We start from the raw sequence: 24,950 nt of genomic DNA on the forward strand, positions 1-24,950 counted from the left end.
CTGATGATAACCTCTGACTTACCAAAAGACACAAAATGTTGAAAAAAAAACAAACCATCACAAACTCAGCCATTTGTCAGTGTTTTAATGGCCCTTTTTTATTTTCCTTGTGAAAAGTACATTAAATATTAATAAAAAATAGTTAGTTTCAGGACTCATTTGATGAAACACAAGCTGCTATTGATTAGGAAAGTAGTAATAAGCAGGAGTATTTGCAATGGACTGAAAAACTAAATAGAAAAGTGGAAAATGTTTACCACAAAAACTATTATTCTTACATGAAGTTTTGTAATGTTTGCATGTACTGGATAAAGTTCTGGGCTTTTGAATTTATAATTTGGGCATTAAATAAAAACATAAATTATTTAACTAATTAATGTTGCTGTATTTTACAGACTGAAGTCCAAAACAAAAATCTGCGTTGATCAAAACATAAGAGGGGAATTTTCCGTCGGCTGATGAAAGCTTACCGACTAGAATGTTCTGCGCATGCTCCGTGTGCGCGCGTGTTTTCACGGTGGGCTAGGCTAACCGGGCCAGCTAATAATTCTGCAAGTCATGGTGGGCCATTCAGTCAGGACAGGCTGGAGAAGGCTTTAGCAGGAAACTCAGTGGAACTTTTAATGACACCGGACTTGATTACCGGTCCCAGGTGATAGTGGACTTGTGGGCATGAAGAGACGGTTGCGAAATCTTCATGCGTAAGTATAAATTAAAACATTTTAATGAATTATCGTGTGCGCCGATACATGGATGTAGTGTTTCACGGTACAAACAAACGTTCGCAGATGCAACTAAACCAGTATGTGTGAGCTAATGACTGGACACAGCTTGTTTACCGTATAAGTCACTTTTAAAAGTAGCTGTATGGTTACGTTAGATAGTAGCAAACTAGCACACAAGGCTAGCATAGTGTAGGGTTTGACAGCTGAACGTTTCTCCAAATCCCGCCCGTGCTTCATTCCTATTGGCCGGAGCCTGCTGGAGTCATGTGACGTCGCTGCCGTCGAGGACTGTGAGTGGCCGTGCCTGTCTGTCACTCATCTTTTCACCACTTGTTGCTAGGGAGATTGTTTGACACCCTCTAAGGGCGAAAGTAAATATTAGCAGGGGCACCTGTCACTTTTTGAGCTAAACAGAGATGGGGGATAACCACTTCGTGTTGCAACACGTCTTATCATAGATACTTTACTTTGAATAAGAAGGTGTTTATATATATATATATATGTGTATGATTGTAGCCGGGTGGTAAAATTTAAGGCAGCTAACAGCTATCGTGGTAAGGACAAAGATAGGCGCAGCTGTGCTGAAGGAGGGAGGGACCCTGCCTGCCGCCTATCAGCTATCGTCGGTGTTTGAGAGCCAGTCCAGCGAGCTTTCTCGACTCTCTCATTCACCTTCAGCAGCATCCACCAGAAGTAGTTGTCCTGTCAAGGGTGGGGTAATGCGTGGCTCTGTTTTCATCATATCTGCTCCGCTGAATGTCTGAGAATGAGGAGGCTCTGCGCGGTGGCATCGTTTCTCCAGTCTTGACAGGATGGAGTGGGTTCAGTGGGCCAGCAAGTCCTCTTTGCTTTTTCTTTTATTCACTCGTGTTTAATGCTAATGTAGGTAAGATCTGCGAGTTACAAGCTGTTACGATTGTAGTGTGTAAGCTGGTGAAGTTTGCTATAATGGAGTAAAAATGTAATTTATGTTTGACAGGAATGGGAAGAAGAAACCCAGAGAAGTGGAAACCTCACCTTGGACCTTAAACCCCTTTGAAAGTTACTTTTGAAGACCCTCTGCCCCCTTATGTTTGTGTTTTTGTTTCCATCTGTTAGTGTTAGCAGAGAGTTGTTGATCAAAGATAGTCTGCCCCGTTTTTGTTTTTATTTTTTACTTTCATTTTTTGTTCCTTTGTAAAGAAATGCTTTACCTGAAAAAGTACTTCACAGAGGGCCTGATTCAGTTCACCATCCTTCTGAGTCTCATTGGGGTGCGGGTGGACGTTGACACCTATCTCAGCAATCAGTTGCCCCCGTTAAGAGAGATCATCCTGGGGCCCAGCTCAGCCTACACCCAGACACAGTTTCACAACCTCCGCAACACGCTGGACGGCTATGGGATCCATCCAAAGAGTGTGGACCTGGACCATTTCTTCACTACCCGACGGCTGCTAAACGAGGTGCGCCAGCTGGATCGCCTCTCTGTGCCCAGCACCGAGCTCAACACCTGGCTAGTGCATCGCGACACCGAGACCGTGGTTTCTGCCAGCAGTCAGTCCAGTCCCGGCATAACCCTGGACAATGGGGCCGGCCTAGAGGACATTAACAACATTGATGCTACCCCGGCCATGAGGGGAGGAGGAGGAGCACCTGAATCCACATACAACTTGAACGCAGCAGACAGCAGCCTGGGGGCCGTGGCCCCAGAAGGAAACCAGGAGCAGGGCAACAGAAATGGCAACGACGACCTCACCAAAGAGGTACAACAGCTTCTTACTGGAAAGCTGGAAAGACAGAAAACACTGCTTTTCTTTTAAGAGATATGTGTCCCCCTGTTGTCAGTGTTGGCACATCACAAATTCCTGGATCTGCTCGTCGGTGACTGTTCAGCAGATTCTTGATTTTATGTAAATGTGTTGAATGATTTGGTTTAAAGCTTCTCAATTCAGAGTCATGAAGACTGCTTCAAATTCTAATTCACAAAGTAAGAAACCAAATCAGCACTATTTATTCCTCGTTCATGGTTAATGTGTCCTTTAAATTAAACTTCTGTAAGCAAATTTTGCGAATGGCTGCCAACTTCCACGTGCGTTTGGAAACAGACTGCAAACAGGTCAAATGTTGCTTTCCGGCCATATTTTTCTACTTATGTAGGTCTAATGTAGGTCAGTCACGTGACTCAAGCTACCACATGGTTTTCAACAGATTCAGCTGAGTGCTTTGTTTACACTGAGTGCGTACCTGCATCTCAGACTCCCAGATCAATATATCTGGAAAACTACTGGAGTAAAATCCATCTGTTGTAGTTCAGGACACCTATTTCTGTTGTTTTAGTTCATAGTTTCCAATGAGTACCTTTTTAAAGTAATCATCTTAAGGAAACAACATTTTTATCTAACTATGAAGTAATTTCTCTCCATAGTTTAAATGCAGTTGAAATGACATCATACACAGTGTTTTATGGTCCACACCCCTCTTCTTTTTTTTAAATCTGTGTCAGTGTCAGATATTTTTAGTCAAACCAGTCGAGTCACATTCATAACAGCTGGTCACGTTTATGTCCAGAAGGTGCAACTTTAAAAACCGCAGCCTAAAACTGACAGACAGGAAAAAGTGGCTAATGTTGGGTTTTTTTTACATTTACTCGTCACATGTTTGTATTACATTTTACAGCTTCTTATTAATACACACACAATGACCAAATTGACAGTTTGGTGTCACACAAAGCCACATATTACTTATTTATTTATTTCTGATGACATGATAACCATGGTGGTGTTTGTTAATATGTGTTACGTGACGGGGTATTCTGAGATTACTACAGCACCGATTGCATAAAAAGGTCAGAAGTCCTCATTTACAGCTGGCCTCTCATAAATAAGTTAAACATTTGACTCATACATGACAAAAATATGAGTGTTGTTTGTGTACAGGGCCATTTTCTCAGTAGTTTTGTGCGTGTTGTTTCAGGACATTGACTTGATAGACATCCTATGGCGACAGGACATTGACCTTGGTGCAGGAAGGGAAGTGTTCAGCTACAGCAACCGTCAGAAGGACACCGAGGAGGAGAAGCCCAACCCCCAGGAGAACAAAGATGGCAATGAGGAACAAGAGAGCTGGAGGAACGGCATAAACTTACAGGGGGCTCAGCCGGTGGACGGGGAGACCGGAGAGAGCATCCCGGAGCAGGTTTGTAAAGATTAAACGCATCCTTATGAGCAGAGGAAAGACGAAAACATGCAAAGATTTCCTGTTAGTTTGTCACCTGTTGAGCTTAACGTTGTTGGATAAATTGTCTTTAGGTGATTTATTGCAAAGACACGGAGTTTGTTTCTTTTTAGCATCTGTAGGAAAAAAAAGACAATTTGACAGGACAAAGAAGTATTTCTGCACCAAAAAAAAGAAGCAGCCAATCTCCAAGAAAACGTTAAGACCTTCAGAAAGCCTTGAAGTATTGCTCAGGACCACTTTAAAAAAAATACAAGGAAGTCTGACTCCTTTGAACCAAATCATTTTTTTTAAAAAAAGAGGAAAAGCTCCAAACTTTAGCAGAATGCTGTGGATTTATTATCAGTTTACAAACCAGTGATCAGGAAGGAAACTGGTCTAAAAACATGTTCTGACATATTTCACCCTTTCATACACACATCTTCCCATGAAGCCATTTAAACGATCTTCTTGCATAATGATTTGCAATCTGATTCCCCCGCATGCGTCCGTTTGATGCAGCTAATGATGCAAATTGATAGTTCAATCTGTCAGTGACTCAACGTGTAGAAATAACATGTTAAACTGATCCCCACAGCAACTGTTTTTAATTTAAAGGTCTAAAACATCCTCATAGCATGGGTTTTTTGTGTTATTTCTGTTACCAGCTGCCAGGTCTTGGCTCACAAACTTCACTTTCACTACAGGAGTGCTTGAGGCTGCTGGAGGCCACGTTCCCGTTTGGAGAAGAAGCGGAGGTAAAACTACAACATTTTCATTTCATTTTCAGTATATTCATATAGCGCCACTTCACAAGTCATCTCAGGGCACTGAACAAAAACATGCACATATATTATAAAATGCCAGTTATTAAAGTTATCTAAGAAATCCATCAGTTTGCTTCAATCTTCATGTCGACACAGTAACTCCATCCTGAGCAGCTCATCGGCAACAGAGGAAAGGATCGACTTCCTTTTAACAGGAAGTGGCGAAGTGCTCCGTTAGGAAAATGTGGAGCAATAAGATCTTTAAAATAAGACGGAGGTTGGTTGTTGTCTGGATGTTTAGGTTTTAAGTTCTTTACAGTGAAGCAGTGGAGAGAAATTAGGAGTTCTGTTGTAAAATTTTCTGTGGGATTAATGCGGTTTTAAGTAACCTTTCAAACATTTTCCAATTAGTTTCCAGTCCCGGTCGTTAACTCAGAAATCCAAGCCACCAATGAAGAGGTTCCTTCCACGTCCCAGAGCCTCCTCCTGGCGCCGCAGCTGCCCCCAGCGGAGCCACAGTTAGACCTGGAGCAGCAGTGGCAGGACATCATGGCCATCATGGAGCTGCAGGTAAGATGTCATTCTTCAGACAGCATTAATGTTCAGTGTTTGGGAACTGCTAGAGATTGGTTCAAAAAACGGTAAACAAGTGAAAATTGGAGCTCTTTTGAGAAATTATGACTTATATTTTAGTGGTAACAAATAGGAAGATGCTTTATTCTGATTAAAGAGCGTATTTTTCATTCAAATAATTTTTTTTTTGTTTTGAACCTTTTGTTCAAAGGCAATGGAAGTGAACAACACTTCGCTTCAAAGCAGCTCCAACAGTGAAAGTTCCACAAATGGGACTCCTGAGTCCAACACGGCAGGAAACTTTGGACTTTCCACACGTTCCACACCCATAAACCAGGACGTCAGCCTTCACCAGGCTTCTCTCCCCAGCTGCAGCCAAGACTTCCCCCAGATCTTCAACCCCCAGCTGGAGTCTGTAAGCATCCCGCCACGGCCCAGCATGCTCAGGCTGTCTTCCAGCAACTCCTCCAACGTCAACTCCACGTTCGGAGCCACTAACCTGACGGGGATCTTCCTCCCGCCCGTCAACAGTTCCAGTAACATCACATCTGCACCCAACCTGCCTGATCCATTCACCACCCTGCTGGAGGAGTCCATGCTGGATGAGATCAGCCTCCTGGACCTCGCCATGGAGGAGGGCTTCAGCCAGGCCCAAGCCTCCCAGCTGGAGGATGAGCTCGACTCAGATTCTGGTCTTTCTCTGGACTCCAGCCACAGCCCGGCCTCCCCAAGCAGCTCTGAGACGTCCTGCTCGTCCGCAGCTTCTTCCTCCTCGACCTCTGCCAACTTCTCTGAGGAGGGCGCTGTCGGCTACAGTACTGACTCTGAGGTGGCCACTGTGGAGACGGAGGAGGGGGCTGTCGGGGGTTACCAACCTGAATTCAGTAAGCTCTGCCGTATGAGCTACCAGGACCCGTCTCAGTTCCACAACCTCCCTCAGCTCGACAGCATCAGCCACAATCACACTTACAACCTGCCGCTCTCCTCTGCCTTCCCCGAGCACCCGGAGCTTCCCATTTCAGCCGGCAAGAAGACGGTTCGGGACAAACACAGCTCAAAGCTTCAGCCTCCTCAGGACCTGCTCGACAAACACTCGAGTCGTGACGAGCGCCGAGCCCGGGCCATGAAGATCCCCTTCTCCAACGACAAGATCATCAACCTCCCCGTTGAAGAGTTCAACGAGCTCTTAGCCAAGCACCACCTGAGCGAAGCCCAGCTCGCCCTCATCCGCGACATCCGCAGGCGCGGCAAGAACAAGATGGCAGCCCAGAACTGTCGCAAGCGCAAGCTGGAGACCATCATAAACCTGGAGCAGGGCGTTCAGGACCTGAGGCGCGACAAGGCCCGCCTGCTGAAGGAAAAGATGGAGTTCATCCGCTCCATCCGGCAGATGAAGCAGAAGATGCAAACTCTGTGCCAAGAGGTTTTCAGTCAGCTTCGGGACGAGGAGGGCCGGCCCTATCCTCCCAGCGAGTACTCGCTGCAGTACGGCACTGACGGCAGCGTGCTGATCATGCCCCGCGGCGGGACGGCGGCTCAGCAGAACCGCAAGCCCGAGAAGAAACAAAAAGACAAAAAGAAGTGAGGGCGGACAGACTGCTGTTTATTCTATGACTTTGCTAAAATCAGTAAGAAAGATTTGTGCAGACGCAAGAGAGAGGTGCCCTTTTTTCTTTGAGAAGATCCTGTTGGAAGAAAAAAGGCACTGACTACTCCTCCTGCTTTAGTTTCTCCCTTTTCATTCTGTTCCTACGTTTTCCTGGAAACATCTTTGAAGCAGAAATAGCTCTTTGAGTACCAGTGTTTCGTTACATTAGACAAGAAAAGGAGGAATATAAAAGGACAAAAACTGAGCTACTAAAAGGAATATTAGGCGCTTTTGTTCCTTTTTGCACCAAACCACTAAGGATGACGGCTGAAGGTTCGAACAGTGACAGATGGACTGACGTCGACACGTGGAGGTAAACACTGGAGATGATGGTTGGAGTACCTATGCACTGAAGGTTTAAAGGACTATCAGATCATATCCCACCCTGGAGACTTTAGTCATTTTTTAAAATAGTTACTGAGGCTTTTAAGTTTTAAATCTTCATGCAAAGAAGAGCATCTACGGTTGGGAGTTAAGATACCAAAGGCTAAAGGAAGTCCCATGTTTTTAGGATGCCGTCAACACCTGTACTAACCAAAGGTTGTGTGGTGCATCACCTGACCTCTACAAGCCCAAAATGCTCTGACCGTGCACTTTTATTCTGTAGGTTTGTCCTGCTAATTCTAGTCCCCTCACTACAAAAAACAAAACAAAAAAAAGGTCAGGTTTGGTGTTTGCAAGTCAAGATGTTGGGATGAGGATGAGGAGGAATCAGGGGCAGAGTTCGCGGGCGGCCCGGAGGAGAGGGGGGGTGGGTGAGGCCTGCAGGATGAATATTTTTGGGAGGAGGCACACTGCGTTGCAAAATGTATCAGCTTTCTTATAAATTATTCATAGCACTGTAATTTGTCTTTAAAAGGCTTGGCTGTTTGCATTCTGCCGTGTCTGTTGCTGTTCCTTTGCTGCAGGTTTAGGAAGGCTCTTTATAAACTCCATAATCTGTAGTATTAACAAGGTTATAGGTCATCAGCTTCACGCACATCAGTCTCCTCCCTTTTCGTCGCCGGAGGAGTCGAACAGAACTGTGACGGGTCGGGAGCTCCAGAGAGTACTGTATCGTTTCCACTGGTTCTAGCTGTCACAGATCACCTTTTTGGGTCATTTGTTTGCGTTCTTCTTCTCGGATGCCCCGTTTAAAACCGGCTCAGTCGACGCTGTGATGCAGGCAGCTGTATCCCTTTGGATTCATTTATTTGCCAAAAGCCACCTGAGGTCATTTTTCTTTAACTGCTGTAAGGCCGAAACATGAAGTCCTACGTTTAAGTGTTGAAAAAGTGAGCCACGTTATTAAATGAGGTTCAAGTCGAGAGAATGTGTGCTGTGGCCACTTTTAATATGAATGCCTTTTTATTTAAAAATAATCTCATTATTAAAGGGTTTTGAGAACCGGGTCGGAACGTTCTCCAAGTAGAAGTGCTATTACTTGTCTGTTTGGATGAAGTCTGTCGGTGCGCGTGTTGTATCGCTTTCTTTAAAAAAAATACAAATGAAATAAAACAAAAAAAAAAAACTGGGTCTGTTGTCGCAGCTAAGATAGCAGTTAGGTTAAAATATTAACAAGAGGCTGAACAGAACTCGCAGCATTAAGACGATGATGTCCAAAAAGACAAAAAAAAACTGAGACGTCCTTATTAAATGTGATATTCAGGCATGAATCTCTGGTTCACTTTAATGTAACCCAGTGCAGCACCAACTATTAAGTACCGCTACTACTTAGTGCACTTTCTTCTGTTCGTCTTGTTCTGTAAATACTTTCATGTTTGTTTTTCTGTAGTTTGTCCGTCTTCATAACAGTCTCACTCTCTGCTTTGAGTTTGGATGTAGTTCCCTGTTTCGAGAAATGTACTGGCAATCAGAAATTGTTTTTATTGATTAATAAAGTGTTTTTATTTTCACCTGTGACTCTTGTGCTGGCTGTCCGTGCTTTACCGTTTGAGATAAACCCCCCCGAGCCGGCAGCGTTTTTTTTTTTTTTTTAACAAAATGATTTATTTTCCAAAAAGCAACAAACGAGACAAACGACGGTACAAATATTACAATGGCCAAATTAACCACAAAGACGGCTTCATAAGCGAACACCAAACGAGGCGACGTGAACTCTTCTGCTCTCAAACAACAATCAGCCGAAATGATAAAACGAGTGGCACAATATATAAAAACATCACTTCACTGATAAATAATCGGTGTACCATTTATTCTTTTTAACTTGGGTGGAAATCCAGAATCTGAACTGTTTTCAATTCATGAATGAATAAAACTAAATCTGTCTCAGAATATAGCTTCTTTTTAGAAATCCTGCTTTGCTATTTCATAAAATAATGTTTCCATTTGGACATGGACACGGAGTTATTCTGTGATGTTAACAATGACCCACTAAACCTGGAAAAATTAAAACCTGGATCACTTCGATCCGCCCTAAACGGCCATCGTTTTTTTTTTTTAAACATTTAAAACCGATTCATTACAACAAACCAGGTAAAAGGACTCATTGCAAAGTATAAAATCAAACAAAAGGACAGTTTTAAGTTTTCCAGACATGCATTTCTGAAATGCGGGTCTGCACTCAACGTAAACTGTAAAATATTAGCCACTTCAGCTGATTCCACAGGTAAACAAACACCTGGTATTTGGCACCTGGTAACAAATTTATCTTATAAATGTATAATTTAAAGGACACATTAATATGAGAGAAATCTTGCACAGATTTTGCAGTGAGGACCTTTAACTCTGGCTATAAAAGGGCAGCCAGCCTGTGTGGTAAAAAGAACCAACGATACACGGATTGGAAACAATACTAAAAGGCAAAGAGAGTAGAACGTTTACCGAAACCTAACACTGCCTTGTTTCTGCTTCTTCTGATTCATGACGCAAATCTGACACGTATATATTTGATTATATCCACAGAAAAGTAGAATCAGATGAGTGATACGACACCAAAAGACAACGAGTGAACAATGTCCTGCTGGTCTTTTCCTCCACTCCCCGCCCCCCTGGCCCCTCCGACCTTCCTCCTCCCTCCGTTAGTTCTTGTCGTCTTTTTTCTCGTCTTCGGAGGGATACGAGTGCCAAGTGAGTCGCTCTTCGTAGAAGGAGATGACCACCTGCGGACACTTCACGTTGGCCTCCTTCGCCGGCACCAGGTCGGCCTCGTCAGAGTTCCTCCTGTGTCAACGACAAGCAGCTCACGTTTTAATCCCCCCCCCAACCAACGGGTCACACTTACGCAGGAGACAACAGACCATTTCATGAGGAACATGAGTTCTCCCGTGGAGTCTGTGGCGCCGATGATCCGTTCTGGCTCCAGACCTCGAGCGAAGCCCCTCAGCTTCTCGTTCTGAGGAGAATACAACTTTTCCATTTAAAAAGCCAGAACCGCAAAGACTTTTGACCTTTTTATAATAATGTCCTTTAAACTTAGCCACTGAAGTATAAACCGAGCCTTTCAACCCGACTGAACAGCTGAAAAGTCAAAAACTAAAACTGTTTTCCATGATCTGATTGAAAACATGGACGGATTAAGGGTGTGAGTGATTGGAGAACAGTTTTCACGGAGCAGTTCCCTGAACGCCTCATGACGTTCTCAGGGTTCTCCTCTTCCTCGCTCGAGTCCCGGAGGAGCTCAGTTCTGTTCACTGAGTTTAGTCCGACAGCTTTTCTCTCAAAACAGCCACAAAGTGTCTCCAACGTGCCGTAAACTCATCTGAACCCGAGCTGTATTTTGACTCAACGTCTGAAGTCCGAGTCTAAAAACTCCGCTGGTCCAAATCTGCACGTCTTTATTTCTACATGTCAAAAACAACTCAACAAAATGTGCATTAAGTAGCTTTTATCATCTGAAATGTATCGGGGGTTTGATTCCCAGCCCCTGCAAGACACTGTACCCCCCACTGTCCACCGATATGCTTATTAGTGCATGAATGGGTGAATGCAGAACCTGGAGGTCTTAAAAAGGCGTCATTTACACCAACTCGTGAGTAACTGGTGTGTTTGATGTGTTTTCTGCTTCAGCTCTGCCTTCGAAGCACGCTGCTGCAGACGTGGCAGGCGGGCGTGCACGGCGACACCTGATTCTGATCCTGATTGGTTGTTTTCACTCAGGTATCATGGATTCTTGTAAACTGTGTTCAGAGAAGAAGGAGCAGCCAGACAAACTGGATTTTTTTCCTCAACATATCGAAGTCTGGTTTTTTTTATTATCCTAACAAACTACGGTTTCATTTCACTGAATATAAACCTGACAGAAAGGATTAAGGCATTAATACTATGATGTAGCACAGTAGTAATTATATATATATATATATATATATATATATATATATATATATATATATATATAAAAAAATAATTTGTTACTTACGTCATCTTTCTTCTTTTTTGATTTACTTTCGTCTCCATCTGCATCTCCGCTCCCCTTCCTTTTCCCTTCGTGGGCCGTTTTCTGTGACTGCAGATATTCTGCGATCAGATCTGGACAATCTAAGTTTTCCTCCGGCTCCCAAGTATTATCCTCACTGCAGAACCAAGAACAGGACAATTAAGTATTTAATTTGACAACAAATCCTTTTTCACCCCCACCCCCGGTCTTAAAGAGCGAACACAATGAGGGCGGACTGACGGTCCTGTGAAAAATATACACCACCTCTTTAAATTAAAAGGTTTTATTTAAATTTATAACATAAAGTTGAGTTTTTCTGACAGTTCCTGTGATCTGTTTATGAAAACGAAGCTGTATAATTTTGATTTTATTCTGATGCTTAAACCATCAGATAAGACTATAAAATCACTGAACCAACCATGAAACCATGAAAAAACGTTTTAAATACTCACTTAGAAAAGCCTTTCCACTTCAGAAGGTATTCTACCTTGCCTTTCACCACCCGCCGGTTCAGCACTTTTTCCACCACGTACTCTTCCTCCTCCTCCTCTTCCTCCGGGACATCATCGGCCTTCTTCTCCTTCTTCTCAGGTGAAGTCATTTTAGCCTCTGTCAGGAAATAAACGGGGTCGTAAAAACAGGATTATAACGATTAATAACTTCGTTAAAGGCTTAAGAGTGTTTGAACCGTTGTGTTAAAGGAAGAAAAACCCACAAATGTCACTGAAAAAAATAAAAACTAACAAAAAGAATTAAAATAAATTAATGAAAATCAGTTGATGCATTTTATTTTGGAAAAACTGAATTATTTTAAAAACAAACTAATGAAACTGGCCTTGATAGGAAGGTTGACACATTAACTTTATATTTTGTTACACAACCTTTTGAGGCAGTCAGGTGATTTCTGTAACTCTGAGACTTCTGCACCTTTCCTCAGCTGTCCACAGGTGTCCTCAGGTGTCCACAGGTGTCCTCAGGTGTCCACAGGTGTCCTGATCCACTCCTGAACAAACTCCAGTTTTGTCTCATCTGTCCAAAGGACATTCTCCCAGAAGCTCTGTGGCTTCTCAGTCTGTCTTTATGATCTGGTGTCCTCCTCTGTCGTCTTCTGTTATGTCCACTTTGTCTCAAACAGACCGATGGTGCGATCTGACACTGATGACCTTTGACCTTAGAGTTCTCTTTGGTCACCATTCATATTATCCGTCTCTTCAGTTTGTCATCAGTTGTCCTCTTGTGGACACGTCCACGGAGGTTGTCTCCAGTCCTGTGGACCTGAACCTTCTGTCCAGCTGCTTGGAGACGGTCTTCTGGTCTTTACCTTCAACCTGCTGCTCAATCATTGTCTTTCTGAAATCCTGAGACAACTCTGTCCTCAGCTTCCTGTCCCCATGTTCAGTGTGGTACGCACCATGGTCCCAAACAGCCCTGTGACTACCTGTCCCCCTTTAAACAGGCAGACTGAAGACACCTGTGATGCTGATTACAGGACATGTCCCTGTGGACACATTAGTTTCAGTCTTTTCTTGTAGAGCCATCCTTTTTGTCAAGACGAGTTTCATCAGTGAAAATAATTTAAAACAATTCTGTCGAACCAAAATCCAAAAGCAATGTTGTTCTTTAGATTCCTTTTTATCGTATTATTGTAACATTTGGCACCTTTCTCGTTTTTTAATTAAACACTGTCCACTTGTCCGCTGATTAACACATTTAGCGTTATCCACAAACACGCAGACAAGTCAAACAGGACATTTATGTTAGAAAGTTGTGATAAATGAAACCTTCTGTGACGGTGGGCTCATCGTTGGAGGGTTCTGTAGTCTGGCTCATACTCATCAGGTCGACCCGGGGACCAGCTGGTTCCTGGTTGCTTCGAATCAATAAACGAATAGAGGAAGAGAAGATTAGAGAGCTGGATTCACTGAAAAGGCACCGCAGATTGATTCAAATATATGCCTTTAAAAATTTAACTCATAACTGAAGATTTATTACTTTTCTTTTGATTCTTTTACCTGCATTGCCTCGTGTCACTTAACTTAACGGCATAAACTGAGAATTATTTTACATTTATTTTATTTCATTACACACAGCAACAACCAGACATTTTTGTTTTGAACCATTTCAGTGAATTCCTCATGTATTCATTGACATTTCTGCTCATTAAAAACCCAGCCTTTCTTGGATATTGAATTTGTACAAAATTATAATTACCATCATCTGTCTTAATAAAACAATGTGACTTTTTTACACCTCAAATAGCTCCAAATGTATCCTGTTGATTGGAACATTTTCCATGTGTTTTAGGCCTGACATGCAGGATAATACAGAAAATAATCTGGGGATAAACAATGTAAAAGAAATATAAATGTTATTATATTGAATTTTCTATCATATCCCAACTTTAGGCTGTAAAATCTCCATATATTATAACTTTTTTTATTGAATTTGTTCATATTACCAGCCAAAAGTGTCTACTTTAGTATCAGTTAAACATTTATAAATGTCATTAATTCAAATTCATCTAAAAGGTTTACAGAAGCAAAAATCAGGTGTGGATGTTTTACAGTAACTCTTTTACTTCTGGTTGTTTTCAGCTCATTACTTTTACAAAATAACTTTACATAATTTTAATTTGTAAAGACAAAAACAATCATGAACAAACAAAACATGCATAATAATTTTATCATATTAATGGTTAATGTGTCCTTAAATTAAAGATGTCTTAGGACAAAGGATGATATTGATCTTTTGTGCTGATTCCTGCAGATTTATACTGCCGTGAATTGTGATAATGTTGATTAATGTGCTTTGTCCTAATCAAATAAAGGCTAAAGCTGAAGCTTTGTGTATTTGTTTAGCTACAGGAACAGCCAAAGTGACTGGAAATAGGTCAAACATTAAACTTAACGGCCATATTCGTTAACCTGCACAGACTAAGGCCAGCCTTTATGCGGGTCAAACACATGATTGAAGCTTTCATGTGGTTTTCGGCGAATTCGTGCTTTCATTCACGCCGTGTGTTCATGATGTTATTTCTGCTTTAATCGTTTTAATGAGTGCCTTTAACTGGTTTGTCGTAATTAACCAGTTCTGTTTGAGAACGAGGGCCGTTTCGGGGGGGGGGGCAGGAATAGGGATGTTTTTGTTTTTGTTTCTGTTTTCTTCTGATATGGAAGCAATCAGCTGAGTGCTTTGTTTACATTGAGTGCGGACCCGCGTTTCAGAATTGGATTCGATAGATCTACTGGAGCGAACGCGCTCAAACTGCACCATTTCTGCAACATTTTTATGCTTTGCAATGAGTCCCTTTAACAGAGCTGGGCAGCAACAATGGGAGGTTTCCAACACATGGCAGGGTGCACCTACAATGGATTCAAAAAGGGCTAAAAATGAAACAAAACAAGCATTTCACTCCTATATATTTGAATTACTGTAGTGTAAAACACCACCTTTGTGTTCGTTTGCAGCCCCTAATATTGACTGGTAAGAACTAAAAGGTGGGGGAGAGGGAAAAAACGGCACAACCCCCCACCCCTCCACCCCCCATCGGAGGGACCCGCAGATTCCAGTCAACTGTTGTCTCCTCCATATTGCTTTGGCGGTACCGACTGCAGGAGCGCTCCCCGGAGAAGCCTGTCGGTTTCAGCCGTCACAAACCGCTAAACGTGCCCCTCTAACTTTCTGCTGGGCGGTGCAGGTGGTTATAAATCGCAAATCGAGGCATGCACATCACCTAACTGACTGCTCACCAGCGTTCGGTCTCCTGCACAATCAATTCAAACAACAGAAGAAGAAGAAATGGGAGGAGTGGAGGGAGGAAGAACTCACCGATTAAATCTAACAACTGTTTCTACGAGTTCCGCAACTCGACCCGCCGTTCTGTCACGGCAACACAGTCACAACGCCGCCGTTTGTGTGGGTCTGATGGCAAAACGCCGGAGCCGCTAGCCTGACAACCAGAAAATGTGCCGTTTCCGCCCCTTCGTCTGGTACGAGAAAAAAAAGAAGAAGAAGAACGCCCGTTTTTTTTTCAGAGCGCGGCGCCATCGAATTCCCACAGACTGCGAACCGTATGGATTCGAACACCAACGGAGCAGGTGCCGCTCGCGCCCCATCCATATGTTCTATAGATCTGTCACTGCGGCTTGTGGAGAAGCAGCGGACTGGATCACATCGGAACGGGTGAGCCAAAGACCAAGAAACGACTCAATAAAAGTTTCCCTACATACATGTTCATATAGTTAGGGCTGGTTTGGGTTTCCTCAGCTATCCTTTAGTTCTGCTGGAGGACAAACTGACCACATTTCCTGTTGCCTTTACCTGCTCTACTCTCCATGTTTGTATTTGCAATTATTTCTATCATTAACATGTGTTTTAGAAAAACCCCACCTGGACCAGTCATTGTGTGTTTGTCTCTCTCCTGACCTCTCAAACCCCAGCCGGTTGAAGCAGATGGCCACTCAACCTGGTCCTGGTTCTGGTTCTGCTGGTGGTTTCTTCCTGTTAAAAGGGAGTTTTTTCTTCCCACTGTCACCACTGTGCTGCTCAGCATGAGAGAATGCGATGAAGTGAAGATTTGACTCAAATCTGCTGCTTCCTTACACAGATAACTTTTACTAATTGTCTTTTAAAATGTATGTGAAGGTTTTTGTTCAGAGACCTGAGACGACTTTTGTTGTGACTTGGCGCTATATAAATAAACCAAATTGAATATGTTGAACCTTAGATTTCATCGAAATGGACATTTCATTTAAAATAATAGCTAATTATTTTAATTTCTCCTTTAAAAAGTATTCTTAAAATATCAGTCTGAAACTCCTAAGATGTGTCAGGTTTTTCCAGTCTTATTTTTTAATCACCTTCTCTTATTTCAACTTTCTTTTCTTGCCTTTTTGCTTTTTTTCTTCTTGTACTCAAACCACAGTAATTTACAGTGTATAATAATTTGTATTTCTGTATTATTTATTTGGGTGGAACTGTCAGGATTTGTCTCTTTTGAGTGGAATTTTATTCTGCTTTTGCTGCACCTCGGAGCAGGATGTGGGCAAACAAGACATAGCTACAATGACTGATCAGTCGAAAAACAACAAAATGATTTTTATCTAAAACGTGATTCGAATTTGGTAAAAAAAAAAAAAATATATATATATATATATATATATATATATATATATATATATATATATATATATATATATATATATCGAAGTGTAGTGTGAAAACTTAAACCCCGTTACCAAAAAGTAAATAATAATTCTTGCGGCGATTTATTTCAACGGGAGTGCATAAATTCTGAGCACTCAGTGCGCAATTGAATGCAACGCGAAACCTATTTCTCGCCCCTCCCCTTTCGATACAACTCTGTAAGGCAGGCAGTTGTAGCATTTAATCAAACAGACTCCTATTTGTAATAACTTTTATTTTTTGGATATTTAAAATTAAAATTACAACAAAACAGAACGAAACTGTAGACGTTTGGAAGTCAACTTTCTTGTTTATAGTTTAAAAAACATTGTGAATTGTGTGGTATGTCAGTTTAATTATTATGTGATAAATCGGTTTGCCATACATACATCAATGACGCGATGACGCAACGTAGCGATGATCCCGTTTCCGAAATGGAGATAGGAGCCGAAAACAAGACTCTGCTCTTGTATTTGTAGGTTTTGTTGTTCAGTAAAGCGAAGTTGCCGACGAGCGGGGGGATATTGACAACAGTGTGAATGTTAAAAACGGAAGGCAGCTAACTCTGTGTGAAAGTAAGTATCTTTCGGACGGGATTAGCTTTTAGCTACCTTGTTTATAAGTATCATCCAGGCCTGAAAGCTGAACAACCCTCGGAAGTTCTTATCTTTGAGGAGTATCTCTAAAAAAAACGAGTTAAAAGTTATTTCTTTTATTTTCTGTTGCTGGCAGCTGCTTTGTTAATTATCAGAAGACTTAACAGTTTAAACAAATATTGTTAAATTTATTGTTTTTACTGAATCTATCCATTGTGGTCTGTTGTAGAGGAGACACCTCAAAATAATGAGTAAAAGTTAAAAAGATAAAAGTTAAGTTTGCAAACTGCAAACCTTAAATTAACTGTATGATTGTACTCTTTCAAAGTAATTTTAGAAGCTATATCAGCCATATGTTCCCCTTATAAAAAAAGACAATTATCCAATTTAGCTTTCCTTACATTACTATTTTATTTGTCCTAAAAAAGACACAGAGTTAAAACTTAACATCCAAACATTTTTCTCAAAGATTAACACCAAAATAATACAATAAATAATTTGCAGAATCATTTATTACTAGAACAAATAAAACTGGAGAAACTGTATTTTTGTTCGTTTAAAGATTTTGCTGAAGAAGCCGAAACTGAGTTGATGAAGCTGAAACTGGAACAGTAGCTGAAAGCTAAAAGAAGCTAAATGCTAGCTAAAAACTAAATGTATCAATAGGCAAGCTAAAAGAAGCAAAAGACTAGCTCAGTGCTAAAAGTAATCAAATGATAGCTAGAAGTTAAAAGCAGCAAGAGGCTAATTAAAAGCTAAAAGCAGCAAAAGGCTAGCTAGGAGCTAAAAGTAGGATATCAGTAGCTAAACTAAAAGCAGCATAAAAGGATGAAAATAGAGACAATTATGTTTTAAAGGAACTGGAGAGATCTCAGTGTATTTTTTGGGAAAATAATATAACTTTTATAAGTATAAAAGTTACAAAAAACAAAATTCACAGCCGGCATCTCCTGAATGAGCCGAATGTTTGGATATATAAACGGCTAAAACAGCACAAAGTATGTAGTTTAATTGAAAAAAACCTATGGAAAATTTAAAAATACATAAATAAAACAGGAACTGTGTGAATGCTGAATCAGCACAAACGCATCTAAAATTAATTTTAGGCCTAAAAGGATTTGATTTAACTCTGCGTCGCTGTGACTCTTGAGCTGTTTTTGTATCTGATCCAAAACTAAATATTCAAACACGTCTTGAACCTTTTTAAGATCATAGTTTTTAAGTTGTTTGTTTTGTGTTTTCTGCCTGAAACTCTGTCTTAAAGCCTGGTGATCACATTAAATCAGACAAAAAACACTGATAGGTTCCTTTTCAGCCGAGAACAAAGAAATGGGAGTAAATCATGAAAGTAAACCCGGAGACGAGCTGAAAGGAATCTGGATTCTCCAGCTGTTCAGTTCCTCTTTAAACAAACGACTACAAGCTTAAAATGGTTGTTATTTATAAAAAAGGAGAAAACTACAGACGTGTGACTCATCTAATTTGATGAGTCATCCTCTCATGACATCACTGGGCTCTGAACATTTATTAACTTTGAAGCGGGGTGTTTAATTGTCTCCCGGTTGATTTTTGTCGTCTCCTCGCAGTGCGGTTCTCGGTAGGATGAGCAGGAATCACGTTGACGATGTGAGTAAATTTCTTTTTTTTTTCTTTGCTTTTAATTGTTAATCTTTAACACGAGTTCTGCTTTTCGTTTCACCCTGTTTGTTGTGTTGAAGTGCACAAAGAATTAGAGGAACTGGTTTGTTTTTTTGCAGTAGAGCCATCCGCTCTTAAATCCTGATCTGTCACAGACACTAATATATATTTTTGTAAAGATCTTGTGTATCTCAGCGTTGGTTTGTTTTATTATTTCAGGAGTTTGTTGCAGTGCGAGTCCAGGACCCTCGCCTTCAGAACGAGGGATCTTGGGTGTCATACATCGACTATAAAATATTCCTACATGTGAGTATTAAACCTATAAATACAGTAAATAAAGGTTTCCAGAGCTGCAGAGGGGTTATTTTAATATATTTGTATATTTAACTTTAAGGCACTTGGTTCAACATTTTAATGCCTAAATAGTTAGATTTAGTTTAATGCATGCCTAATATTTTCCAGTTTTTATCTGTTGTTGGGGTAAAAAAATAATAATTTGGAATTTAGCAGATTAATAAATATGTGATTTCTTCTTTCTGGAATAATTCTCCTAGAAGTCACATGTAGAGCTGGACCGATTAATTGGCTTTAACGACTCTGTTTAAGCTTCTTCAGCGGTTTAATTGGCCGTTAAGTCAGCAGCCGGCCATGCGTGTGCATACGTAATCAATTACCAGGGAGGAAGATGAAGATGCAGCAGCAGCTGCTACAGCCAGCTTACTGCAGCCCACAATTTAGGTTTATTAAGCGAGAATGCTCCTCTATATATTATTTATTAGTGATTAAGCAGAAATGATTTTTCTTAAAAAAAGCGTTTCTTGACCGATAAAGACGAAGCGAAGTATTTCTAGTTTTTTTATTTTCACATTTTATTCCTGAAAGTCTCAAACCTGAGATCTGAAACGATCCGGTGTTTGCTCTGACTGCGCAGCTCAGGATTTATTTGGACAGATGTTGACGGCGTTGTCAGGGCAGCTCCTGCCGTTGAGCAATGCGTTGTCTGCACGAAGGCTTCGTGTGGCGACTCATGAAACCATGTGACCTCACGTGGTCCTACATCAGTTTGTTTTTGCTCCAGGATGTTTGATCCGAGGGAGAGTAGCTTCTACTCTTCACCATCACTTCTGCTTTCTGTTAGCGGTTCATTACAACATAAATAAACCGAGTTTAGCTGTTAAATGTATGAACATTACAGCGTTTATATGTCGCTGTTTCTAACAGACAGGCACGGTCGCCCATGTGGCTTTTTCTTTTCTTTAAAGAAATGATCAAACTAGGCTTTTAAACTCATGTCGAGTGTTTCTTTTGCAATAAGACCTAAGCAGCCTTTAAAACAACATGGAACATCAAGTAAACATTTACACCGTTTCATGTTTCATCCTGTCATTTGCCAACATTTGCTTCTCAGACTTTATTCAGACAAAAAAAAACCTGTGAAACCAAATATTTGGCCTTTATTTTACAGAACTAAAAGAGTTAGACTGGTCTAACGAGGGAAATAATTTGTCGACCTTCAAATGTTTCTTAAAGATAAACATCCGTAAATATTAAAGGCACTCGCCTTGTTCTCCCGAGCTCTACCAAGTGGTGCCGTTTGAAAGAGCTGACTGCCGTAGTTTTCCAGATATGAAAATCTGAAATGCTGGTCTGCACTTAATGTAAACAAACCCGGTGGACGCATTAGTCACATGATTGACCTCCATCAGGCTGAGTGAAGTCTGAAAGTAAACAAACATGTTCGGAAAGTTTAATCCATCTTCAGTCACTTCGGCTAACATGGTGGCCATCAAATATTAATAAATCTTTTTAATTTAAAAGCACGTTACTCGTCGGTATGAGCAGATTTAGTTTCTAACCCTTCGTGACTTTGCAGTGGGCTCTCGTCACGCCTTCCTGGAACAAATCTGACATGTGATGAAGCCATAAGATCCGCGACAGTTCAATCAGCTGGATTATGTGTCAGCATGACAAATAAACTCCGTTAATCTGCAGAAATAATCTGCATCACTTCCTGTTTGCTTCTCAGCGTGTTTGATTTTTATCCCCCGCAGCAAAAAGATTCAGATCTGATTCTCTTCTAAATGTTTCTTTTCATCTGATTTACTGATCACCAGTGTGACGCTTTGGTCCTGCGTGACTCAACATTTCATGCTTCTGTTTTATTTTATTTTTTTATTTCTTCCTCTCAGACCAACAGCAAAGCCTTCACGGCCAAGACGTCCTGCGTGCGGCGGCGCTACAGCGAGTTTGTGTGGCTCAAGAAGAAGCTGCAGAAGAATGCGGGTTTGGTGTAAGTCCACCGTTCCTGATGGAGTTTGTAGAAAGTTTATGAACAGTTAGTGTCTTACCTGTTGTAGATGGCTCACCGACTAGTCAGAGCGAGGCTGACACCAGTAGTTTATGGGAACACTGTTTTATAAACCTTTACAGAACCGTCAGTGTTGCTTTTTGCTGTTATTCTGGAATTTAATATTATGATAATCCTGCTGGATGTGCTACAGCTAGCTGCTACTACTGGCACTAAAAAATGAGGCTTTTAAAACAGAATTTGCACAAATCTGAACATATTTCTTGATAGATTAGCCATTAGCTCATCAATCCGGCCAGAATTAAACTATTTCTCCAAAGTTGTCCATAAATCCATCTACGACAGGTAAGATATTAACGGTTCATAATCTTTCCACAGAACCCCGCCTCAATGCAAAGTTCGCCACATGTTTCATTCTTTAAGCACGGGAGTGGCTGTGGATCAGTGGTTAGAGCAGTCGTCCTCCAGTGACAGAGTTGGAGGTTCGATTCCAGGCAGGAGTTACATGTCGAAGTGTCCCTGGGCAAAACGCTGAACCCCTCGCTGCCTCCGATGCCTGCTCCAAAGCTCTGATTAGTCTTTGTAGAGATTCAGAGCTGTATGAGTGTGGTGCTACATAAATTCAGTCCTTTTACCATTTAACTACGAGTTGCTACAAAAAAAAAGTTGAAATCAGTTCAGTAGTTTGATAGAACCAGGATTCATGTCAGTTACATTTCAGGCAACAAAAGACGTCAAAGAGTCTGCAGTTTGTAAAGTTTTACATCTCACATTGTTTCCAGTCGCCCGAGTAAAACTATTAAAAACAAAAGTTGCCTTGAGACAGAAACCAATTAATCAGTTTAAACCAATTAATCAGTTTAAACCAGGGGTCTCTAATCCTGGTCCTCAGGGCCACCATCCTGCATGTTTTCCTTGTTTCCCTGCTCCAACACACCTGATTCAGAGGTTAAATCACCTCTTCATGTTCTGCAGAAGCCTGTTAATCACCCATTGATTCAGATCAGGTGTGTTGGAGCAGAGAAACAAGTAAAACCTGCAGGATGGTGGCCCTGAGGACCAGGATTGGAGACTCCTGCTTTAATAAGTGGCTAATTTAGCAGCTAAAATGAGGCTGATTGCTAACATGTTTACTGTATCAACGTTACGTGTGTCATTGGATCTGTTATGAATATTTCACCAAATATAGAAAATTAAGCCTCGTTTCTTTTTCTAGTCCAGTTCCAGACCTTCCAGGAAAATCCATCTTCTACTTCAGCAACGAGGACTTTCTGGAAAGACGAAGGAAAGGACTCCAGGTTTTTTTAAACAGGTCAGTTCTCCTCCGCAGCCGCGGTGAAGTTCGTGTTTGAATCCACGCCGCCCGCTAACAAACGCTTTTTGTCTTTCTGTCCCGGCGGCAGGGTGGTGAACATGACGGTGTGTCTGTCGGACAGCCAGCTCCACCTGTTCCTGCAGACCCAGCTACCCGTCAGTCACATCCAGGACTGCGTTCAGGGCCTCACGCCGTTCACCGTCACCGACGCCATCCTCACCTACGCCTCGTCCAATCGGGGCCTGGCTCAGGCTCAGGAGGAGGAATCCACCAGGGAGCACAGCTTGACCGTTTCTTACGAGTCCACGGACAGGTAGGAGGCAGGAATCTGGTTTGTTCTAATTAAACGAGATAAAACTTAAACCGAACGACTGCTGAGGAAGCTTCAACTGGGTCGTTAAAGCTAACAGAAGCAAAAAGCTAGCTGCCTAAAAGCTAAAAGTAGCATTAGACGACAAAAAAGAGAACAACGTTTTTTATGGGGGAAAATATTTAAAGAGGTGAATATTCTGGAATAAAGTTTTGATAAATGAATTATAAAAGGAATCAGCATTTATACACTCCCTTCTTCAGGGGTCACCACAGTTAATGAAATTAAAATTACTTGATAAATGGATTTCTGATGTGTTTTATTTTTATTTTTAACACTCCACAGTCCAGTTCCTCATCAGCCTAATGTGACCCTGAACTCCAACGCACCCCCGCCTGAGGAATCCAACCCTCTGGAAGCTGTTCTGGACTCGAAGAAACCTTCAGTAAGGATCTCCCAGAAGAACAACCACCTGGAGGTTGTTGTTGAGGACCGTGAACCCACGCAGGCCTCCTTTTATCTGGGAGAGAATCCCAGCGACTCGGGGAGCCTCAGCTCCGGGGAACAGTCCGATCGCAGGAGCTGCCAGATTCAGACGCCGGTGGAGGTCCACTCGCTCTGCGGGGCGGACACCGGCGTTCCAACAAACACGGAGGAAGAGACTGCGGATCCCTCGGAGTCCGAGGAAAACGGAAACAGAGAGGAGGTTTTACCTGTGAGGGTCAACGACTCGGAGGAGGACGTTGTAGAAAGTGACGCTGCGCCAGAAGACGTCTCCTCCGAAGAGCCTGCTTCAGAAAATCACAAGAAGTCTCAGGTTTACGAAGGTCAGAGTGCAAAGGTCAGACCAGAAAGGGAAAAGAGTGACGGATCAGGCAGCAAAGATGAAATCCAGGAAGAGACTCAGAATGTGAACGGTGGACCTGAGGTGGAACCCCGTGACTCGCTTCAAGAAAAGCAACAAGAGATTGAACACACGGACAACGAGGAAATCCTTCAGTCAGATCTCCATGTGGAACGTCAGAATATGAACGGTGCACCTGAGGTGGAACCCGATGACTCGGTACCAGAAAAACATAAACAGGAAGTGGAACACACGGACAAAGATGAAATCCTCCTCGGGACTGTAAATGTGAACGGTGCACCTGAGGTGGAACCCGATGACTTTATACAAGAAAAACTTAAACAGGAAGTGGAACATAAGGACGAAGAAGAAACCCCCCTTCAGCCAGAACTCCATCAGAACAGTCTAAATGGTAACGGTGCACCTGAGTTAGAACCCAATTGCTTGGTACAAGAAAAGCATAAACAGGAAGTTGAAAATCCGAATATGAACGGTGCACCTGAGGTGGAACCTGATGACTCGATACCAGAAATACTTCCACAGGAAGTTGACCACATGAGCAAAGATGAAATCCTCCTCGAGACTGTAAATGTGAACGGTGCACCTGAGGTGGAACCCGATGACTCGGTAGAAGAACACACGGACGGAGACGAGAGCAACGAGGACAGCCGTTCACTGACGTCTTCCAACGAGAGCATCATCAGGTGCAGCGAGGACACGGAGGACGTCAGACTCTGGACAGAGGAGGAGGAGCTGCACATGAACGGGAGTCTTGGGGGAACAGAGGATGAGGCTCAGCAACACATGACCAACATCAGGGATCTGAGTGAATCCTCAGATGTGACTGAAAACTGTGACTTCAGCATCTTAGAGACCAGCTGTTTGACTGGAGACGGTGGTAAATTCAGGAAGCAGGACGCTCCGTCCTCGCCTCTGTTGAATGGGTCAGAGACGCATTAAGGACAATAAATCTTTAAAGTTGAGCTAAAGATGAATTAAAGGGGAAATGGAAAGTGTTCTGAAGCTAACAAATCCAAAGAAAGTCACACATGTTAAAACATTTACACTAATTTCAAATTAAAGATCGAAACAATTACTACGGTCTCTTCATCATTTTCTGTGATCACGCTGAAGTGGGACGCATCGAGAGCCAAACAGGAACGCCAACGAGGCGGGGGGGAATCGACCCAAACCTCCAGCAGCTGAAGGACCAGAAGGTTTGATGGACCAGAGTCTGAAGGCTGACTGCAGAGAACGTTCTGAAGAGGAGAACCTGAGAGACAAACCTTCAACAGAAGAACCACCGCCTCTTGGACCGGCACCGGCCTCCTCCACCTGTCTAACCGGCACCGGCCTCCTCCCGCCTCTTGGACCGACGCCAGCCTCCTCCAGCTGTCAGACCGGCGCCGGCCTCCTCCAGCTGTCAGACCGGCACCGGCCTCCTCCAGCTGTCAGACCGGCACCGGCCTCCTCCC

The 24,950-nt window shown here is 42.3% G+C and overlaps 4 protein-coding genes across 7 annotated transcripts in view; 3 read left to right on the top strand and 1 right to left on the bottom strand.

Moving 5' to 3' along the window:
* Positions 1 to 521: 521 nt before the first annotated feature.
* Positions 522 to 8,471, top strand: nfe2l1b (nuclear factor, erythroid 2-like 1b). 4 transcript variants are annotated; one of them, XM_017436515.3, is made up of 6 exons: positions 522 to 701; positions 1,705 to 2,467; positions 3,678 to 3,899; positions 4,586 to 4,675; positions 5,096 to 5,254; positions 5,469 to 8,471. In XM_017436515.3, exons 2-6 carry the CDS (start codon positions 1,910 to 1,912, stop codon positions 6,840 to 6,842), a joined length of 2,403 nt encoding a protein of 800 aa, XP_017292004.1. In that variant the 5' UTR covers positions 522 to 701; positions 1,705 to 1,909; the 3' UTR covers positions 6,843 to 8,471. The 4 variants fall into 4 exon arrangements, with proteins under 4 accessions (XP_017292004.1, XP_017292007.1, XP_017292005.1 ...); XM_017436518.3 differs by having other exon boundaries at positions 4,625 to 4,675; XM_017436516.3 differs by lacking the exon at positions 522 to 701 and adding an exon at positions 761 to 1,611.
* Positions 7,697 to 15,302, bottom strand: cbx1b (chromobox homolog 1b (HP1 beta homolog Drosophila)). The gene is made up of 6 exons (XM_017436521.3): positions 15,109 to 15,302; positions 13,062 to 13,150; positions 11,733 to 11,889; positions 11,263 to 11,416; positions 10,145 to 10,239; positions 7,697 to 10,067 (listed from the first exon to the last, which is right to left on the bottom strand). The coding sequence occupies exons 2-6, from the start codon at positions 13,114 to 13,116 to the stop codon at positions 9,926 to 9,928; spliced, it is 603 nt and encodes a 200-aa protein (XP_017292010.1). The 5' UTR covers positions 13,117 to 13,150; positions 15,109 to 15,302; the 3' UTR covers positions 7,697 to 9,925.
* Positions 15,303 to 16,870: 1,568 nt separating this feature from the next.
* Positions 16,871 to 24,472, top strand: snx11 (sorting nexin 11). The gene is made up of 7 exons (XM_017436519.3): positions 16,871 to 17,039; positions 18,647 to 18,686; positions 18,918 to 19,004; positions 20,888 to 20,988; positions 22,223 to 22,318; positions 22,410 to 22,634; positions 22,977 to 24,472. Exons 2-7 carry the CDS (start codon positions 18,663 to 18,665, stop codon positions 24,433 to 24,435), a joined length of 1,992 nt encoding a protein of 663 aa, XP_017292008.1. The 5' UTR covers positions 16,871 to 17,039; positions 18,647 to 18,662; the 3' UTR covers positions 24,436 to 24,472.
* A 188-nt stretch (positions 24,473 to 24,660) lies between these two features.
* LOC108248051 (altered inheritance of mitochondria protein 3-like) overlaps positions 24,661 to 24,950 on the top strand; it is a 4,266-nt gene continuing 3,976 nt past the window's right edge. The window contains exon 1 of the mRNA XM_037980796.1: positions 24,661 to 24,923. Coding sequence (XP_037836724.1) covers positions 24,698 to 24,923 — 226 coding nt within the window. The 5' untranslated portion in view covers positions 24,661 to 24,697. The remainder of the gene's footprint in view (positions 24,924 to 24,950) is intronic.

This window comes from Kryptolebias marmoratus, linkage group LG17 (assembly GCF_001649575.2).
Source record: "Kryptolebias marmoratus isolate JLee-2015 linkage group LG17, ASM164957v2, whole genome shotgun sequence".
NCBI lineage: Eukaryota > Metazoa > Chordata > Actinopteri > Cyprinodontiformes > Rivulidae > Kryptolebias > Kryptolebias marmoratus.

What these genes read in the sequence shown, in the direction of transcription:
- nfe2l1b (XM_017436515.3), top strand. Translation starts at nt 1,910, where the DNA reads ATGCTTTACCTGAAAAAGTACTTCACAGAGGGCCTGATTCAGTTCACC. An exon ending in ACGACGACCTCACCAAAGAG is followed by an intron (nt 2,468 to 3,677) that starts GTACAACAGCTT and finishes GTGTTGTTTCAG; the next exon opens with GACATTGACTTGATAGACAT. An exon ending in TGGCCATCATGGAGCTGCAG is followed by an intron (nt 5,255 to 5,468) that starts GTAAGATGTCAT and finishes TTTTGTTCAAAG; the next exon opens with GCAATGGAAGTGAACAACAC.
- cbx1b (XM_017436521.3), bottom strand. Translation starts at nt 13,116, where the DNA reads ATGAGTATGAGCCAGACTACAGAACCCTCCAACGATGAGCCCACCGTC. An exon ending in TGAGCCCACCGTCACAGAAG is followed by an intron (nt 11,890 to 13,061) that starts GTTTCATTTATC and finishes ATTTCCTGACAG; the next exon opens with AGGCTAAAATGACTTCACCT. An exon ending in CAAAAAAGAAGAAAGATGAC is followed by an intron (nt 10,240 to 11,262) that starts GTAAGTAACAAA and finishes TATTCTCCTCAG; the next exon opens with AACGAGAAGCTGAGGGGCTT.
- snx11 (XM_017436519.3), top strand. Translation starts at nt 18,663, where the DNA reads ATGAGCAGGAATCACGTTGACGAT. An exon ending in CAGAAGAATGCGGGTTTGGT is followed by an intron (nt 20,989 to 22,222) that starts GTAAGTCCACCG and finishes TTCTTTTTCTAG; the next exon opens with TCCAGTTCCAGACCTTCCAG. An exon ending in TCTTACGAGTCCACGGACAG is followed by an intron (nt 22,635 to 22,976) that starts GTAGGAGGCAGG and finishes AACACTCCACAG; the next exon opens with TCCAGTTCCTCATCAGCCTA.